At 48.7% G+C, this 16,327-nt stretch overlaps 1 protein-coding gene across 5 annotated transcripts in view; it reads left to right on the forward strand.

The window, feature by feature from the left end:
- The window catches only part of EPHB2 (EPH receptor B2), a 113,824-nt gene that overhangs the window by 23,430 nt on the left and 74,067 nt on the right, over nt 1–16,327 (forward strand). For all 5 annotated transcript variants that reach the window (XM_056865272.1, XM_056865269.1, XM_056865273.1 and 2 more), the window contains exon 3: nt 9,781–10,465. In XM_056865272.1, the coding sequence (XP_056721250.1) occupies nt 9,781–10,465 (685 nt within the window). The remainder of the gene's footprint in view (nt 1–9,780; nt 10,466–16,327) is intronic.

The raw sequence follows: 16,327 nt of genomic DNA on the forward strand, positions 1-16,327 counted from the left end.
ATTTGGGCTGGAGAGGCACGACCCGACCCGACCTAGTGCCATTTATTACATATTCGGCCCTCATAACTATTGAGTCTGACACCCCTGATCTACAATCTTAGCAGTGGGACCATCAGCAAAGCGTGTCTTCATTACTAATTTGCCTGACCACTGCAAACTGGGGGGCAGGGAGATCAGCAACCCCAATTCCTCTCTTTAGGAATGCATTATACCGGAATGATTTCACTCTTTCTATCACAGGACATTTGATTGTAGTCAAATAGTAACCACCCAGTTGATGGGTCAATGGATAATAACGGTCAATTCAGTTCCCTGCCGGCATTTGACAGATATTGGTGGGGAAGAGGGGGAGAGAGTAAGATGCATATCTGTTGCATACTCTAAAAAGACTTCTGTCCCCTCCCTCAATGTATTTCCAAGTCCCTACCGCGAATGTGTTGGGCAAGAGCTGATGGGGAACAGGGGCGAAAACAAGCTCATGGTAATTTTCCTTCAGGGATGCCATAAACTCATAAAATAATTCCAATAAGGCTGGCAGCACTAATGAATGCAATTAGCTGATTAATTAACTTCATGGAAGATTTTTAAAAAATATATGGCATTTAATTGGGAGGGGGCACACTGCCAATGCCATTGTATAGAACCTGTTTTGTCCAGGATCAGAGGAGCATGCCTATTATATTAGGTGCCGTGTAGCACAGGCAGGATGGTGCTGCTGCAGCCGTCTTGTTTGTGGGCTTCCTAGAGGCACCTGGTTGGCCACCGTGTGAACAGACTGCTGGACTGGATGGACTTTGGTCTGATCCAGCATAGCCTTTCTTATGGCTGCCAACTTGGAAGGCTTCAAGAGGGGAGTGGACATGTTCATGGAGGATAGGGCTGTTCATGGCTACTCGTCAAAATGAATACTAGTCATGATGCATACCTATTCTTTCCAGTATCGATGAGCATGCCTATTATATTAGGTGCTGTGGAACACAGGCAGGACAATACCACTGCAGCCGTCTTGTTTGTGGGCTTCCTAGAGGCACCTGGTTGGCCATCGTGTGAACAGAATGCTGGACTTGATGGACCTTGGTCTGATTCAGCATGGCCTTTCTTATGCTCTTATGTTCTTATGAGCTGATCCCTTCTACTCCATCCCCATCTCATAGACAGGTGATCAGATGTTTGGAGGAAAGGGGTATTAATGGATACTAGTTAAAATGGATACTAGTCATGATGCATACCTATTCTCTCCAGGAGCAGAGGAGCAGGCCTATTATCTTAGGTGCGGGGGAACACAGGCAGGATGGTGCTGCAGTCGTCTTGTTTGGGGGCTTCCTAGAGGCACCTGGTTGCCCACTGTGTGAACAGACTGCTGGACTTGATGGACCTTGGTCTGATCCAGCATGGCCTTTCTTATGCTCTTATGTTCTTATGAGCTGATCCCTTCTACTCCATCCCCATCTCATAGACAGGTGATCAGATGTTTGGAGGAAAGGGGTATTAATGGATACTAGTTAAAATGGATACTAGTCATGATGCATACCTATTCTCTCCAGGAGCAGAGGAGCAGGCCTATTATCTTAGGTGCTGTGGAACACAGGCAGGATGGTGCTGCAGTCGTCTTGTTTGGGGGCTTCCTAGAGGCACCTGGTTGCCCACTGTGTGAACAGACTGCTGGACTTGATGGACCTTGGTCTGATCCAGCATGGCCTTTCTTATGCTCTTATGTTCTTAGGAGCTGACCCCTTCTACTCCATCCCCATCTGATAGACAGGTGATCAGATGTTTGTTATTTCTTTTCCAGGGTTGCATCCAGGGTGGTGTAGTGCTTAAAGTGTCGGACTAGGACCTGGGAAACCCAGGTTTGAATCCCCACTCTGCCGGGGAAACTTGCTGGGTGACTTTGGGCCAGTCACACACACTCAGCCTCAACCCTGGGAAGTATTTGAATGGGAGACCTCCAAGGAATACCAGGGGGCATGACATGGAGGCAGGCAGTGGCAAAGCACCTCTGAACGTCTCTTGCCTTGAAAACCCTACGGGGTCGCCAGGAGAGCCAGCGTGGTGTAGTGGTTAAGAGTGGTGGTTTGGAGCGGTGGAGTCTGATCTGGAGAACCAGTTTTGATTCCCCACTCCTCCACATGAGCAGAGGAGGCTAATCTGGTGAACTGGATTGGTTTCCCTGCTCCTATGCACAAAGCCAGCTGGGTGACCTTGGCCTAGTCACAGCTCTGATAGAGCTCTCTCAGCCCCACCTACCTCACAGGGTGTCTGTTGTGGGGAGGGGAAAGGAAGGTGATGTTAGCCGGTTTGATTCTCCCTTAAGTGCCAGAGAAAGTTGGCATGGAAAAAAACAACAACTCTTTTTCTTCTTCATAAATCAGCTGTGACTTGGTGTAAAAAAAAACACAAATTGTCTTCTCCCCCCACCCCAAATATATTGTGTAGATGTTTTCATTCAAATAAAAAGCAAAACATTATATACAACATGGGCAGGGATAGCCTAGTCATGTTCTTTAGGATGAAGCCCTGCAAAATCTATGGTTGACTGTCTCTGCCCCCCCCCCCCATTAGGTTGGGGCTTTCTCACAATGCACCTTTTCATAAAGTTGCCAACTCTGGGTTGGGAAGTCAATCTGGGGGAATGGACGGGTTTTGGTGAGGATCAGAGTTGCCATTTATGCATGGGATGTTTTCCTTGGGTTTGCCGCTCTCTCTAAATGCACGCTTTCCCCCATCCAAATGCTCAGAACTCTGCATTGGGGGGGGGGGGCTTATTGTTGAGTTTGAGAATTGGGATGGGGGAAATGTGCACATAGAGAGTGGCAAATCCAAGGCAAAACATTCTATGCATAAATGGCCAGTGGGGTATAATCCCATGGAGTCTATCTTCCGAAGCCGCCACTTTCTCCTGAGGAACTGATCTCTGTAGTTTGGAAGTGACTCGTAATTCCGGCCCCGCCTGGAGGTTGGCAACCCAGCTTTTCAGTGAAGTCTTCCCCCAAGCTGTGGAACCGGTTGCCTGCTGAATTTTGTCTGTTTCAGCATTATAAAAGACCTATTTGTTTGGGTAATGATGGTGTTATTTGTGTGTGTGTGGCAAACATGCTTTCTGCTACGGTTTCTGTTTGTTTGGGTGGGTGGTGTTCAGCATGTGTTCATCTTTTCCCTCCCGGCTGATTGATTCTATTTATTTTGTGTAATTGTTCTGTTTTTAAACATCATCCCTTGCTTTGAAAATTATCATAATTGAAATGCGGGTTAGAAGCTTTCAGAAATTGTCGAACTCCCTGCCCCAGGATAGGGGGTTGGCTACCAACTTTGAAGGCTTTAAGAGTGGAGTGGACATGTTCATGGAGGAGAGGGCTACCCATGGCTACTAGTCAAAATGGATACTAGTAATGATGCAGACCTATTCTCTCCAGGGTCAGAGGAGCGTGCCTATTATATTAGGTGCTTTGCAACACAGGCAGGATGGTGCTGCTGCAGTTGTCTTGTTTGTGGGCTTCCCAGAGGCCCCTGGTTGGCCACTGTGTGAACAGACTGCTGGACTTGATGGACTGATCCAGCATGGCTTTTCTTATTTTCTTATGTTCTTATGAAAATTCTCCCTCCGGTTTCTCGATGGAGGTATCAGGTGGACAGTGGGGCGGTGACATCCAACCCTCCCTTGTGCCGAAATCCTGTCCTAGCCAACTCCCTTCGGCTGGTAGAGATCTTCCCTTCGGCTGGTGGAGATCTTCCGCCTGATCCTTTTAGCAGGAAATGCCAAGGACTGAATCTGGGACCTTCTGCATGCTGAGCAGAATGCTCTGCCACTAATCCACGGCCCCACCCCATGGTCCCTGCTCACTCGGCCCCCATCTGAGCAGTTTGGGGAGGATTCATACATGAACACATGAAGCTGCCATATACTGAATCAGACCCTTGGTCCATCAAAGTCAGCATTGTCTACTCAGACTGGCAGTGGCTCTCCAGGGTCTCAAGCAGAGGGTCTTTCCCATCACCTCCTTGCCTAATCCCTTTAACTGGAGATGCCGGGGATTGAACCTGGGATCTTCTGCATGCCAAGCAGAGGCTCTACCGCTGAGCCACGGCCCCTCCCCTAATTCCTTTTTCATTCTGTGTGAACTTACATTTGGCATATCTGGGGAGCCTTCCCGGTGTTTGCGAGGGGTTTGGTTTCGTCACTCGGTGTGGGAACCGACCCCCTTCACGTTGGGAGGAGCCGTTTCCTCAAGCCTCTTTGTGGGTGCTTGCCGTTGACTGAAAAGCAGTGTGGGAAACCGAACAAGGCAAATAAATATTAAGTCCAGAATAAACAAATAGAAAACGCTCGCTCTAGCTCCCTCCACCCCCCCCCATGCATTGAAATAAATGCAAGTCTTTACGTTGCCGCCACACTTATTTTGATAGGACAGACTACTGCGGCTTCCCCGTCGTTGTCACAGATTTTGCCGGCCCTTGTCGAACGATGCTCTTCTTAATATTGTCGAAGGCTTGTTCTTCTTGTCGAACGATGCTCTTCTTGTTCCCAGCTGGCAAGGTTGGACTCCCCCCCACTACTCCGAACAGCGGACCCCCTCACTTCTGGAATGGACAGCGAGCCGTCCAGAAGGAGACCCCCCCTTCCCCCTCATCGGCCCCCAATACTTCTGAATAGCTGTTTTCTGCCTGTCAATGTGTGGGTGTGGGGGGAAGGGGGAGCGTGCGCAGGTTGGCGCTGGCAAGCGTGCGAAGGGTGGGCCCGCACGCTCAATAGACGAAGCCCCCTTCGGGTCGGCTCTCCTCTTTCCATGCGTGGCCTGTCTTGAATGCCTGGCTGCGGAGAGGGGAGCCCCCCATCCGCTGGGGGGGCTGCATGAAGGAGCTTTGTTTGGAGCCTGGCCTTTTCAGGCCCGGCATGTTAATTAGCAGTGGGGTGGGGAGGGAGGGGGCAGAGACTCCTCATTAAGCTGCAAGGAAGGTGTGGGGGGAGAGGAATCTTTTCTCGCCCTGCTGGAGAAAAAAATCAGGGGATCCTGGGAGGTGCCGCTCGGAGGGTTTTGCTAGGCTTGGCTGGAAAAGAAATCCCGAGGTTGAGCGGATTTGGGAGCCTGGGTCTCCAGGGAAGAGGGGCAGAGAGAGGAGGGGGTGAAGGGCGATCTCAGGCCGAGGAGGAGCGTTGGGGAGAAACTGGGAAGAAGAGTCCCAGGTTCAGTCCCCGGCATCTCCAGTTAAAGCACTGGTTCCCAACCAGGGGTCCGTGGACCCCCAGGGGTCTACGAGAACTAAATTAAGGTCCGCCAAACAAAGTTATAAACCCATAATAAATTAATAGTTTCAATTAAAAGTTCTCTATTATAAAATATATATATTCAAATATAATTCTAAGTTTAATGTTTAACTAACAGTTATGATTAAAGTTTATTTTCAAATTCCTGGAATTTTTATTTTGAACCTTGGGGTCCCTGCAACGAACAAAAAAGTCCTAGTGGTCCCTGGTCAAAAAATGGTTGGGAACCACTGAGTTAAAGGGACCAGGCAAGTAGGTGATGTGAAAGACCTCAGCCTGAGACCCTGGAGAGCCGCTGCCGGTCTGAGTAGACAAGACTGGCTTTGATGGCCCAAGGGTCGGATTCAGTATAAGGATTTATGATACAGAAAAATACAGTATGGAGGAGCAAACAACTACAACAAACAAATGATATACTTTGGGAATTACAAAACTTGGAACAGCAATATATTTTAGAATCCAGAGAAGACCAAAGGAAATCTATATTATTACAGATAAAAACTGTTAAGCATCAACTTAATTTGGTGGTGATGGAAGAGATGAATAAAAACATGAAATATGCAAAGCAGAGATATTTTGAACATGGCAATACTGGCTTTGATGGACCAAGGGTCGGATTCAGTATAAGGCAGCTTCACGTGTTCATGTGTGTTCAACAGTTTCTCTCTCTCATGACATACTAGGATCTGGGGACGCTTTGGGTTGCCAACCTCCCTGCGGGGCCTGAAGACCTCCCGGAATTACTGCTAATCTCCAGACAGCAGAGATCCGTTTCCCCTGTAGAAAATGGCTGCTTTGGAGGGTGGACTCTGTGGCATTACACCCTGTTGTGCTCTCTCCCTTTCCCAAACCCCACCCTCCCCAGAATCGCCAGGGATTTCCCAATGTAGGGTTGGCAACCCTAAGGATACTCCTTGGAGTTGATGAGCAAGTTAACTTGTGGAACTCACTGCCGCAGGGGAGGTCGTGGTGTCTGGTAGGCTAGGCGGCTTTAAAAGACAGTTGGACACATCTGTGGTGGCGAAGAGGTCCATCAAGGGGGCACGAGGCTCCTCTGCCATCATCAGAGGAAGAATTTCTTGGAGGCCACAGTGGGAACCCCAAGGCGCAGAGTGGTAAGCTGCAGTACTGCAGCCAAAGCTCTACTCACAACCCGAGTTCGATCCCGACGGAAGTTGGGTTCAGGTAGTCGGCTCGAGGCTGAGTCAGCCTTCCATCCTTCCAAGGTCGGTAAAATGAGTACCCAGCTCACTGGGGATAAAGGGAAGATGACTGGGGAAGGCACTGGCAAACCACCCCATAAGCGTAGTTTGCCTAGTAGACGTCATGATGTGACATCACCTCATGGGTCAGTAATGACCTTTCCCTTTACCAACAATGGGTGAAATCTTTAGACTCTTCTCCGTACCTGATTGTCTTCTGAAAACATCCAGATCTGCAGCAAACAGGATGCTAGAAAGGGTAGACCACAGGACAGATTCAACATGGCTGCTCTTCTGTGTCATCCTGTGCCCCTAATTCTCTCTCTGGGGTGGTCCGATACTCGTTTATGTGAAATCACTTTCCGGTTTTTTTTGGCTTCCGGAGATGCTTCTCTGCCCTCCCCCTTCAGAGAACCAAACCTGCGAATGTGTCGGAATTGCACCTCCTCAACAACGAGAACACCGCAGATCTCTTGTGAACTTAAATATTCAATTAAATAGTAAGATTTTTTTTTAAAACAAAAACAAAAAAACTGTTAAAAACAAGTTTACCAGCACCTGTTTCAGAAACGGGTGCAGAAAAGGCTATTAGCGAAGTCAATGAATGCAGCGTAAATGAATTGCAAAGTAATTAACAGCAGGCAGAGAAGAGTCTTCGGCAGTGAGTAATAATGTGTGTGGGGTTTTATTTGGAGGGGGGCGTTTCTCGGGCACCTACCCTTGGTGTGGGAACAGGGGTTTTACAAATGAAGAAGATTGGCCCTGTTTTCATCTGTGAAATGTTGGAGGCCGGACCTTAGATCCTGCAAGGCTTTTTCGTGGGTGGAAAGATTTCCACCCGTGGAAAGCATCTTTGTCATCTTCTCCCTCCCAGGGCAGCTCCAAATGACCCCCGGAGAGACCCCATAGAGACCCCGGAGAGACCCCCCAACAGCATTAAGGGGTGGGCCATTTCAGGTTGCCAAGGGAGGGGGAAGTCTCCATGGGTACAAATCCTTGTCTGCGGAGAAAATTCTGGTGGATCCAAGTCTTCTCCCCCCCATCACATTTTTCTGTTGAGATACCACGTCCTTCTTCTAAGGAACTCAGGGCCGCCTGTGTGGTTCTCCTTCCTGATTTTGTCATCACAGCAACCCTGTAAGGTAGGTTATGTTGAGAGAGCCCAAGATAACCCAGTAGCAAAGAGCAGGAGTCCAGTAACACCTTAAAGACTAACACAATTTCTGGCAAGTTATGAGCTTTTGTGGATCACAGCTCACTTCTTCAAGACAATCCAGCGAGCTTCCAGGACAGAGTGAGAATTCGAACCTGGGTCTCCTGGATCCTAGCATGACACCCTAACTATTGCACTACTGTGGCGCTTCCACAACTCCCCAGGTGCTTCCCCTCTTCATCTGGCATGCTAGACGTGTCTTTGCAACGTTAATAGTGTGGTGTAGTGGTCAGATGTGGGACTAGTATCTGGGAGGCCCAGTTTCTAATCCCCACAATGCCATGGAAGTTTGTTGGTCAACCTTGGGCCAGTCACACGCTCTCAGCCTAACCTGACAGGGTTGTGGTTAGGGTTGCCAACCTCCAGATACTAGCTGGAGATCTCCTGCTATTACAACTGATCTCCAGCCGGCAGAGATCAATTCACATGGGCCATTTATTCATGGAAGGTTTTGCGTTGGATTTGCCACTCTTTAGATGCACTTTTCCCCTATCCATATTCTCAAAGCTCAACCATAAGCCCCCATGCAGAGTTTTGAGAATTCAGATGGGGAAAATGTGCATCTATAGAGTGGCAAATCCAATGCAAAACCTTCCATGAATAAATGGCCATGGAGAAAATGGCCATTTTGGGAGTTGGACTCTATGGCATTGAAGTCCCTCCCCTCCCCAAACCCCGCCCTCCTCAGTCTCCGCCATTAAAACCTCCCGCTGGTTGCCGAGAGGGGGGAGAAGACGGCAAAAGTTGATTTGGGTTTCCCTCCGAGAAGAAAAGTGGGGTAGGAAATGAAGTAAATGAATAAATAAAACCCGGCCCATTCGAGCACCATTTTTACACCAAGTTACATGTTAAACATTGCATAAGCTTACCGGGGGGGGGGGGGAATTCAGGGAACAGAAAATGGCCCCAAAACGAAGACTCAAAGCTGCAAGTCTTGCCAGGGAGAAGCGAAACCAGAACACGGATTTCCAGTTCCAGTGGGGACGAGAAATTGATATTCATCTCTCGTTTCTGCGGCTTCCCCCTCCCCTCTACCCTGCCTTCCCCATTTTGGAGCGTTCTGTTTTATTATCTCTCCGTTGGTTCTATTGCTCCCTATTAGCCGGAGAAGACTACAGATTATTATTTTAATATCCTTTATCAGCTGGACTTTTTAGCCTTAATGTGCATCTGTTTATTTCCTTTTATTGTGTTTTTAATGATTGGGTTTTTAAACCTGTAGTGGAGTTTCCTTGAGGGCTCTCTGCCGATAAGGTGGGCGGTAGAAGCTTTGATAATAAATAAGACGCCTGCTATGCGCCTCGTCGAAAATCAAAATGCGGTTTGGCTTCAGGGCTATTGTCGGCGCTCCTGGGCAAAAGAAATTGATTAAGGGACGCTTTGATTAAAATTCATACGAAAAGTTGATTAAAGTCCAATTTAAACAGGATCCTTGCATGGCAGAAAGAGGCTTCCGCTGTGACTCTGCATGGGTTTAAGGTCTCGGGTAAACTGTCCTGTAACCCGTACAGAGAACCTAATGTACTGACGTGCTAGCCATGCACACGTATCCGGAAGGGCTGCGGATCTCTGGCGCACAAACCGAGAACACTGAACTGCTTTGCATGGTTTACAGCAGAGGTTAAATAAGGCCCTGAACCTGCGTATTGTCACGGGGGAAATCTCTTTAAACCCTCTAAGCTCTTTGTTTAAATTAGGCCTAAGATTGTTTTAATGTGGGGAGAGCCCCAATTATTAACATCTCCCGTTCCCAGATGAGAATGCCTTGCCTGCCGGAGAAGATATTTCTCGCAGGAAAGTTTGACTTGTATCAGCTCACCCAAATGTTTGGGTTGCAGTAGCGGTAACGTGTCCCCCTTTCTTGTAGGTAGGGTTGCCAACCTCCAGGTGGATCCTGGAGAGCTCCTGGAATTGGAAGTGATCTTCAGACTATGGAGACTATGGAGATCGGCTGGGGTCTCTCCCCTCCCCAAACGTCTCCGTCCCCAGGCTCCACCCCCAAATCTCCAGGAATTTCCCAACCTGGAGTTGGCAATCTTACTTGCAGGCCATCTCAAGGTTGGCGTGCTGAGCTGTGACTTTTCCTTGTCTCCTCTCCGCAGTGGGAAGAAGTGAGCGGCTACGATGAGAACATGAACACGATCCGGACTTACCAGGTATGCAACGTCTTTGAATCTAGCCAGAACAACTGGCTGAGGACCAAGTATATCCGGAGGCGGGGGGCCCACCGCATCCACGTGGAAATGAAGTTCTCCGTACGGGACTGTAGCAGCATTCCCAACGTCCCTGGCTCCTGTAAGGAGACTTTTAACCTCTACTATTACGAATCCGACTTTGACTCGGCTACCAAGACATTTCCCACCTGGATGGAGAACCCTTGGATGAAAGTGGACACCATTGCTGCGGATGAGAGCTTCTCTCAGGTGGACCTCGGGGGCCGGGTGATGAAAATTAACACCGAGGTGCGTAGTTTTGGGCCTGTCTCCAAAAATGGCTTTTACCTGGCCTTCCAGGACTACGGAGGCTGCATGTCCTTGATCGCGGTGCGTGTTTTCTACCGCAAATGCCCGCGGGTCATCCAGAACGGAGCCGTTTTCCAGGAGACGCTCTCTGGAGCCGAGAGCACTTCGCTGGTGGCCGCGCGGGGCACTTGCATCCCCAACGCCGAAGAGGTGGACGTACCCATCAAGTTGTATTGCAATGGCGATGGGGAGTGGCTGGTTCCCATTGGGCGCTGCATGTGTAAAGCTGGCTACGAGTCGGTGGAGAACGGGACCGTCTGCAGAGGTAGGTGGCCCGTGCTAAGCACTTCTCAGACTCTATATTGGGTTATTGGGAGGAAAGAAAACAGAGTTTTCTGTCTCTTGCTCTCTCTCATTGTTTCTCTCATTCAGCGAGGACTTGTGTGGCATTGTAGCTCCGCTGTCAGATTAGTACCAGGAGACGTGGGTTTGAATCCGCTGAACCATTGAGCTCTCTCGGTGACCGTTGGCCAGTCTTTCAATCTAACATGACAGTCTTTCAAGCTAACCTAAGTTAGGGTTGCCAACCTCCAGGTGGGGCACATGAACACATGAAGCTGCCTTATACCGAACCAGACCCTTGGTCCATCAAAGTCAGTATTGTCTATTCAGACAGGCAGCTGCTCTCCAGGGTCTCAGGCTGAGGTCTTTCACATCACCTACTTGCTTAGACTCTTTAACTGGAGATGCCTGGGATTGAACCTGAGACCTTCTGCATGCCAAGCAGATGCTCTACCACTGAGCCATAGCCCCACCCAGATTTCACGTGCAAAGCTGCCCTATGCGGAATCAGACCCTCCATTGAAGTCAGTATTGTCTACTCTGACTGGTAGCGGCTCTCCTGGGTCTCAGGCAGAGGTCTTTTACATCACCTACTTGCCTGGTCCCTTTAACAGGAGATGCCAGGAATTGAACCTGGGACCTTCTGCATGCCAAGCAGATGCTCTACAACAGCCCCTACCCAATATTCCACGACTCCTGGAATTGCAACTGCTTTCCAGATGACAGTAGTCAATTCCCCTGGAGAAAATGGCTGCTTTGGCAGGTAGACTCAATGGAATTCTACTCCGCTGAGGTCCCAATCCCTGCCGTCTCCCGGCTCTACCCACAAATCTCCACGAATTTCCCAATCTGGAGTTGGCAACTCTATGCAAAGTAGTTGTGAGGAGGAGATAATCATGTGCGCCATACATGGACAGCTTAGATTGGGTAAAAAAGGTGATAAATTGTTTGGTGGAAGCTATTGGGTAGGGCTGGATACACGGCAGGGTAGGCTTGTGTCTTAGCCTTGCTTCTTAGCCGCAAGGAGGTAGCAGCTCGTGTCTTGCCAAGCTGGTCTTTGCTCCTGACAAAGGGATGCTCCTTCTTTCGCTCTGTTTCATGCTGTGCTATGATTGGCCGGTGGCCTGAGTGGTGGGGCTTCCCTTAAGAGCAAGTCTTCTGTTGGTTTGAGGTCAGCATGACCATCTGCTCTCTCCTCCCTTGTTTTGTTGAGCCGTCCTGTATGTTCCAAGGTGGAGGTCAGTTCTGTTTGAGAGAACGGGAGGAATTGACTAGATCTTTTTCATGTGTGGCGCAGAGGGAGTACTGCAGTCCAAGCTCTGCTCACAACCTGAGTTCGATCCCGACGGAAGTTGGTTTCAGGTGGCCGGCTCAAGGTTGACTCAGCCTTCCATCCTTCCGAGGTCGGTCAAATGAGGACCCAGGTTGCTGGGGGTCAAGGGAAGACGACTGGGGAAGGCACTGGTAAATCACCCCGTAAACAAAGTCTGCCTAGGAAACGTCAGGATGTGACATCACCCCATGGGGCAGGAATAACCCGGTGCTTGCACAGGGGACCTTTACTTTTTACTTTTTTAATGCATGGAACCAGTTAATTCCTATCTAAATGAGCTATTGAGGAAGGGAAGCAGATTGTAAGCCGGTTTGATTCTCCTTAAAAAGGTAGGAACAAATCGGCATATAAAAACCTACTCTTCTTCTTCTCCCTCCTAGAAACTGCTATTAAGAACTTAAGAGAGCCGGCATGGTGTAATGGTAAGAGTGTCAGTCTAGTATCTTGGAGATCCAGGTTCGAATCCCCTCTCTGCCATGGGAGCTTGCTGGGTGACCGTGGGCCAGTCACAAACTCTCAGCCTAACGTATCTCACAGGGTGGTTGTGAGGATAAAATGGAGGACAGGAGATAATGTAAAGAGCTTTGGGTCCCCGTCAGAGAGAAAGGAGGGGGCAATAAGTAAGAAAAAAAGAAACTTAAGCAGACTGCCTCTGACCATGGATGTTCTTTCACGATCATTGCACCCAAGCTTGTCTGGCAGCGTGGCAGCAAATTACCATGATGTGACTTTGTTTCGATCTGTCCTGACTCTACCGCCAAGCAATTTCAGTGGCAGAGACCAAGGTTTGGGTTTTCTCCCGTTACCAGGAACGAAGAAAGACGGGCTTTCTGTCAATTTCTGCCACACCCCGCAAAATTTTCAAAATTTTCATGGCACCCTCCGAGTCATCTTTCGCCACTAAAAAGCCTTTCCTTGTAGGGAAAGCACCCCAGGCTTTTGATCCCCCGACTTTCCATTTTCGGCACCTCTTTTCGTTTCCACAATGCCTCGTTGCCTTCAGGTTTTAAATTTAGATCACAGGTGTTAACTAGCTTAGCACAACTCGCCAATTACCGCACTCATGAATGGTCCTTCTATCTTCCTTGATTACATTTGAATTTTGCGTAATTGCCTCTCAGCCCGAATTTTCTACCTTCCGTGCCCCTTTGACCCCGCTGTTTACAAATGTTTTTCTTCCTAATCGACTAGCAGAGATCCGCCGGAGACGTCTTGCAAAGCGGCTTCTAGTCCGCAGAAGCTTATGCTAGCGTGTAAGCGGCTCAATCTCGAAGAGGGTCCAAAGTCCTGCTTATTTTAGGGATGAGATCGCCAAAAGCATACACGGTCGTCTGGATCCTACCTCTCCACTGGGCTTACCGGGTCCCCCTTCTCCTTCGGCAGGAGGTTTTTGGAGTGGAGGCGGGGGGAGTTTGAGTGGTAACCGGCCCCTTGCGATGCGGCGCTTCCGGGTGTAAACTGTGTTGGAATATGCAAGGCTGTCATATTGGCTGTGGCAGGCAGATTTAGATGTAGGGGATCTAAATGTCAACCTGGGCTGATGCAATGGCCTGGAAAGCCCCTAGGAGGCCTGATTACCCTGGCCAGAACCAGTTGAGGCTTGAGGCTAAGGTGATGTGTTGCACCTGTAGGGTGACTCAGCCTGAACTACTAATTGATGCCTGGTGATGGCATTATGTATATAAGTGTTAGACTCCATGAGTCTGTGTCGGGAGATTATGGTGGATAGAGTGTGTATTTAGCACTGTAAATAAACAACTGCATTTCTATAAGCTCTAGTGGTTCTGGTGGTCATTCATGGACGTTGGCACAATCCGCCAGCTCCCACGACAGGGTTATGGGCTAAGTCCGCTACGCCTCACGGGACTAGAGATCACCAAAAGCATACAGGGTCGTCTGGATCCTACCTCTCCACTGGGCTTACCGGGTCCCCCTTCTCCTTCGGCAGGAGGTTTTTGGAGTGGAGGCGGGGGGAGTTTGAGTGGTAACCGGCCCCTTGCGATGCTGCGCTTCTGGGTGTAAACTGGAAGGGACGTGTCACCATGTGCACGCGTTGCCTGCCGACCCTCAGCTGGTCAGTGGGCAGCCAGGTGGATTGGCGGGAGTTTGCCTGCCACCGCCTGGCACTTGGCAAACCTACTCTCCACTGAGCAAAATTTAGGGTGATCTCAGAACCCAGGGCTAAATTTCTTGCTCGGCTGCTTTCTGGCCTAAATACTTGTCGTATTGCTGAGAAATTAGTATTTTTGTTAAAAGACACCGATGGGTTTGTTTCTTACAGGACATCCCTGTGTGCTCTGGCGGCAAAGAAAATAAGGTCCAATATGGTTACTAAGGCCCTGACCTGGATGGCCCAGGCTAGCCTGATCTTGTCAGATCTCAGAAGCTAAGGAGGGTCGGCCCTGGTTAGTATTTGGATGGGTGACCACCAAGGAAGTCCAGGGTTGCTGTGCAGAGGAAGGCACTGGCAAACCACTTCTGTTAGTCTCTTGCCATGAAAACCCCCCAAAAGGGGTCACCATAAGTCAGCTGCGACTTGACGGCATTTTACACACACACACAGGTCCCATTGGCCAATTGGGACACCACCACAATTTTTAGTTATTATTTCTCTGAATGTATCGATTTTAGCATAGTTTTATGATGTATATTTTAGCATAGTTTTATGTTATATATATTTATTACCAATCCAGAATTTTATGAACCTCCTATTTCCTTTACTATGTATCTGTGGTATCCTTGACATGTTTGTAATGGCCTGTGGTTAAATGCAAATAAAACTATTCAGGGTGATCTCTGTAGTCTGGAGATCACTTGCGATTGCAGGAGATCTCCAGGATCCAACCTTATTCAGGCATGAAGCTTGTTGGGTAAACCTTGACTAGTTAGCCTAAGCTATCTCAAAAGGCAGTTGTAAGGGTATGGGAGAATTGTATACACTACGGCGAGCTTTTGGGATGATGAGAGGATATAAATGTATGTGTGTGTGTGTGAGCGAGAGAGATTCCTTTTAGGGCTAGGATCTCCAATAAAGAATTCTCAGCAAAATCTCCAGGCTACTTTGTACAAAGCCACCGCAGTTAAACCTATTTGAAATCAGCAGGGATGTTTCTAAAATTCTCCTTATCCCAATTTCCCCGTTGACTTTTGGACTTTGGTAGGGCCTGCTCTTTCAAAGTGGGGCTGATATGTTAAATAATTCTCCATTGATGCTTTAATTTTTTTCTCAGTTTAGCACAGAGTGTATTTTGCAGATACGTTGCCTTTATGTGACTGATATGTACGCATACTTTGATAAAGGGTTGTAAAAAAAGAGGTGTTGTGTATCGAGGTTCTTTTTATGCAGTGTTAAACCAATGGACAGAAACACAAGTGTGCATGGGTGAAACACCACAAAAAAAAAAAAAAAAGAATCTACACCAAGGCTACTTCCCCCCCCCAATGTATCAGTCATGTGGGAGGCGATGCAGTTGAGCTGCACACGTGCCGGTTCCAGAATTAACTTTGAAAACTCTCCTCCTCGAGGGGGAATGTGACTCAACCCAGAGTGATGTTCCGGATGGGGGATACACTTCTGGGTACCACTGTGTGTGAACAAGATCTTGGGGTACAGGTGGACCATAAGTTAAATATGAGCAGCCAGTGTGATGCAGCGACAAAAAACGCTAATGCGATCTTGGGGTTCATCAACAGAGGCATAACACCCAAATTGCAGCATGTCATAGTCCCATTGCACACTGCATTGGTCAGGCCGCACCTGGAGTAATGTGTTCAGTTCTGGAGGCCTCACTTCAAAAAAGATGCGGAGAGAATTGAGCGGGTGCAGAGGAGACCGACGAAGATGATCAGGGGCCTGGAGTCTAAGCCCTGTGAGGAAAGGCTGAGGGAGTTGGGAATGTTTAGTCTAGAGAAGAGGAGGTTGAGGGGGGACAGGATTGCTCTCTTGGAGTATTTCATAGAATTATAGAGTTGGAAGGGACCACCAGGGTCATCTAGTCCAACCCCCTGCACAATGCAGGAAATTCACAACTACCTCCCCCTCCACACCCCTAGTGACCAGAAGATGGTCAAGATTCTTTCCCTCTCATCATCTGCCTAAGGTCACAGAATCAGCATTGCTGACAGATGGCCATCTAACCTCTTCTTAAAAACCTCCAGGGAAGGAGCGCTCACCACCTCCGGAGGAAGCCTGTTCCACTGAGGAACCGCTCTGACTGTTAGAAAATTCTTCCTAATGTCTAGACTGAAACTCTTTTGATTTAATTTCAACCCATTGGTTCTGGTCCGACTGTCACTTAGGAGTGTCACTTAGAGGAGGGCAGGGAGCTGTTCCTTTTGGCAGCAGAGGATAGGACTCTCAATAATGGGTTTAAACTGCAGGCGGAAAGGTACCGGCTAGATATTAGAAAAACATTTTTTACAGTAAGAGTTGTTCAACAGTGGACTTGGCTACCTAGGGAAGTGGTGAGCTCCCCCTCACTGGCAGTCTTTAAGCAGAGGCTGGACAAGCAC

Source organism: Euleptes europaea, chromosome 19 (genome assembly GCF_029931775.1).
Source record: "Euleptes europaea isolate rEulEur1 chromosome 19, rEulEur1.hap1, whole genome shotgun sequence".
NCBI classification, from domain to species: Eukaryota; Metazoa; Chordata; class Lepidosauria; order Squamata; family Sphaerodactylidae; genus Euleptes; species Euleptes europaea.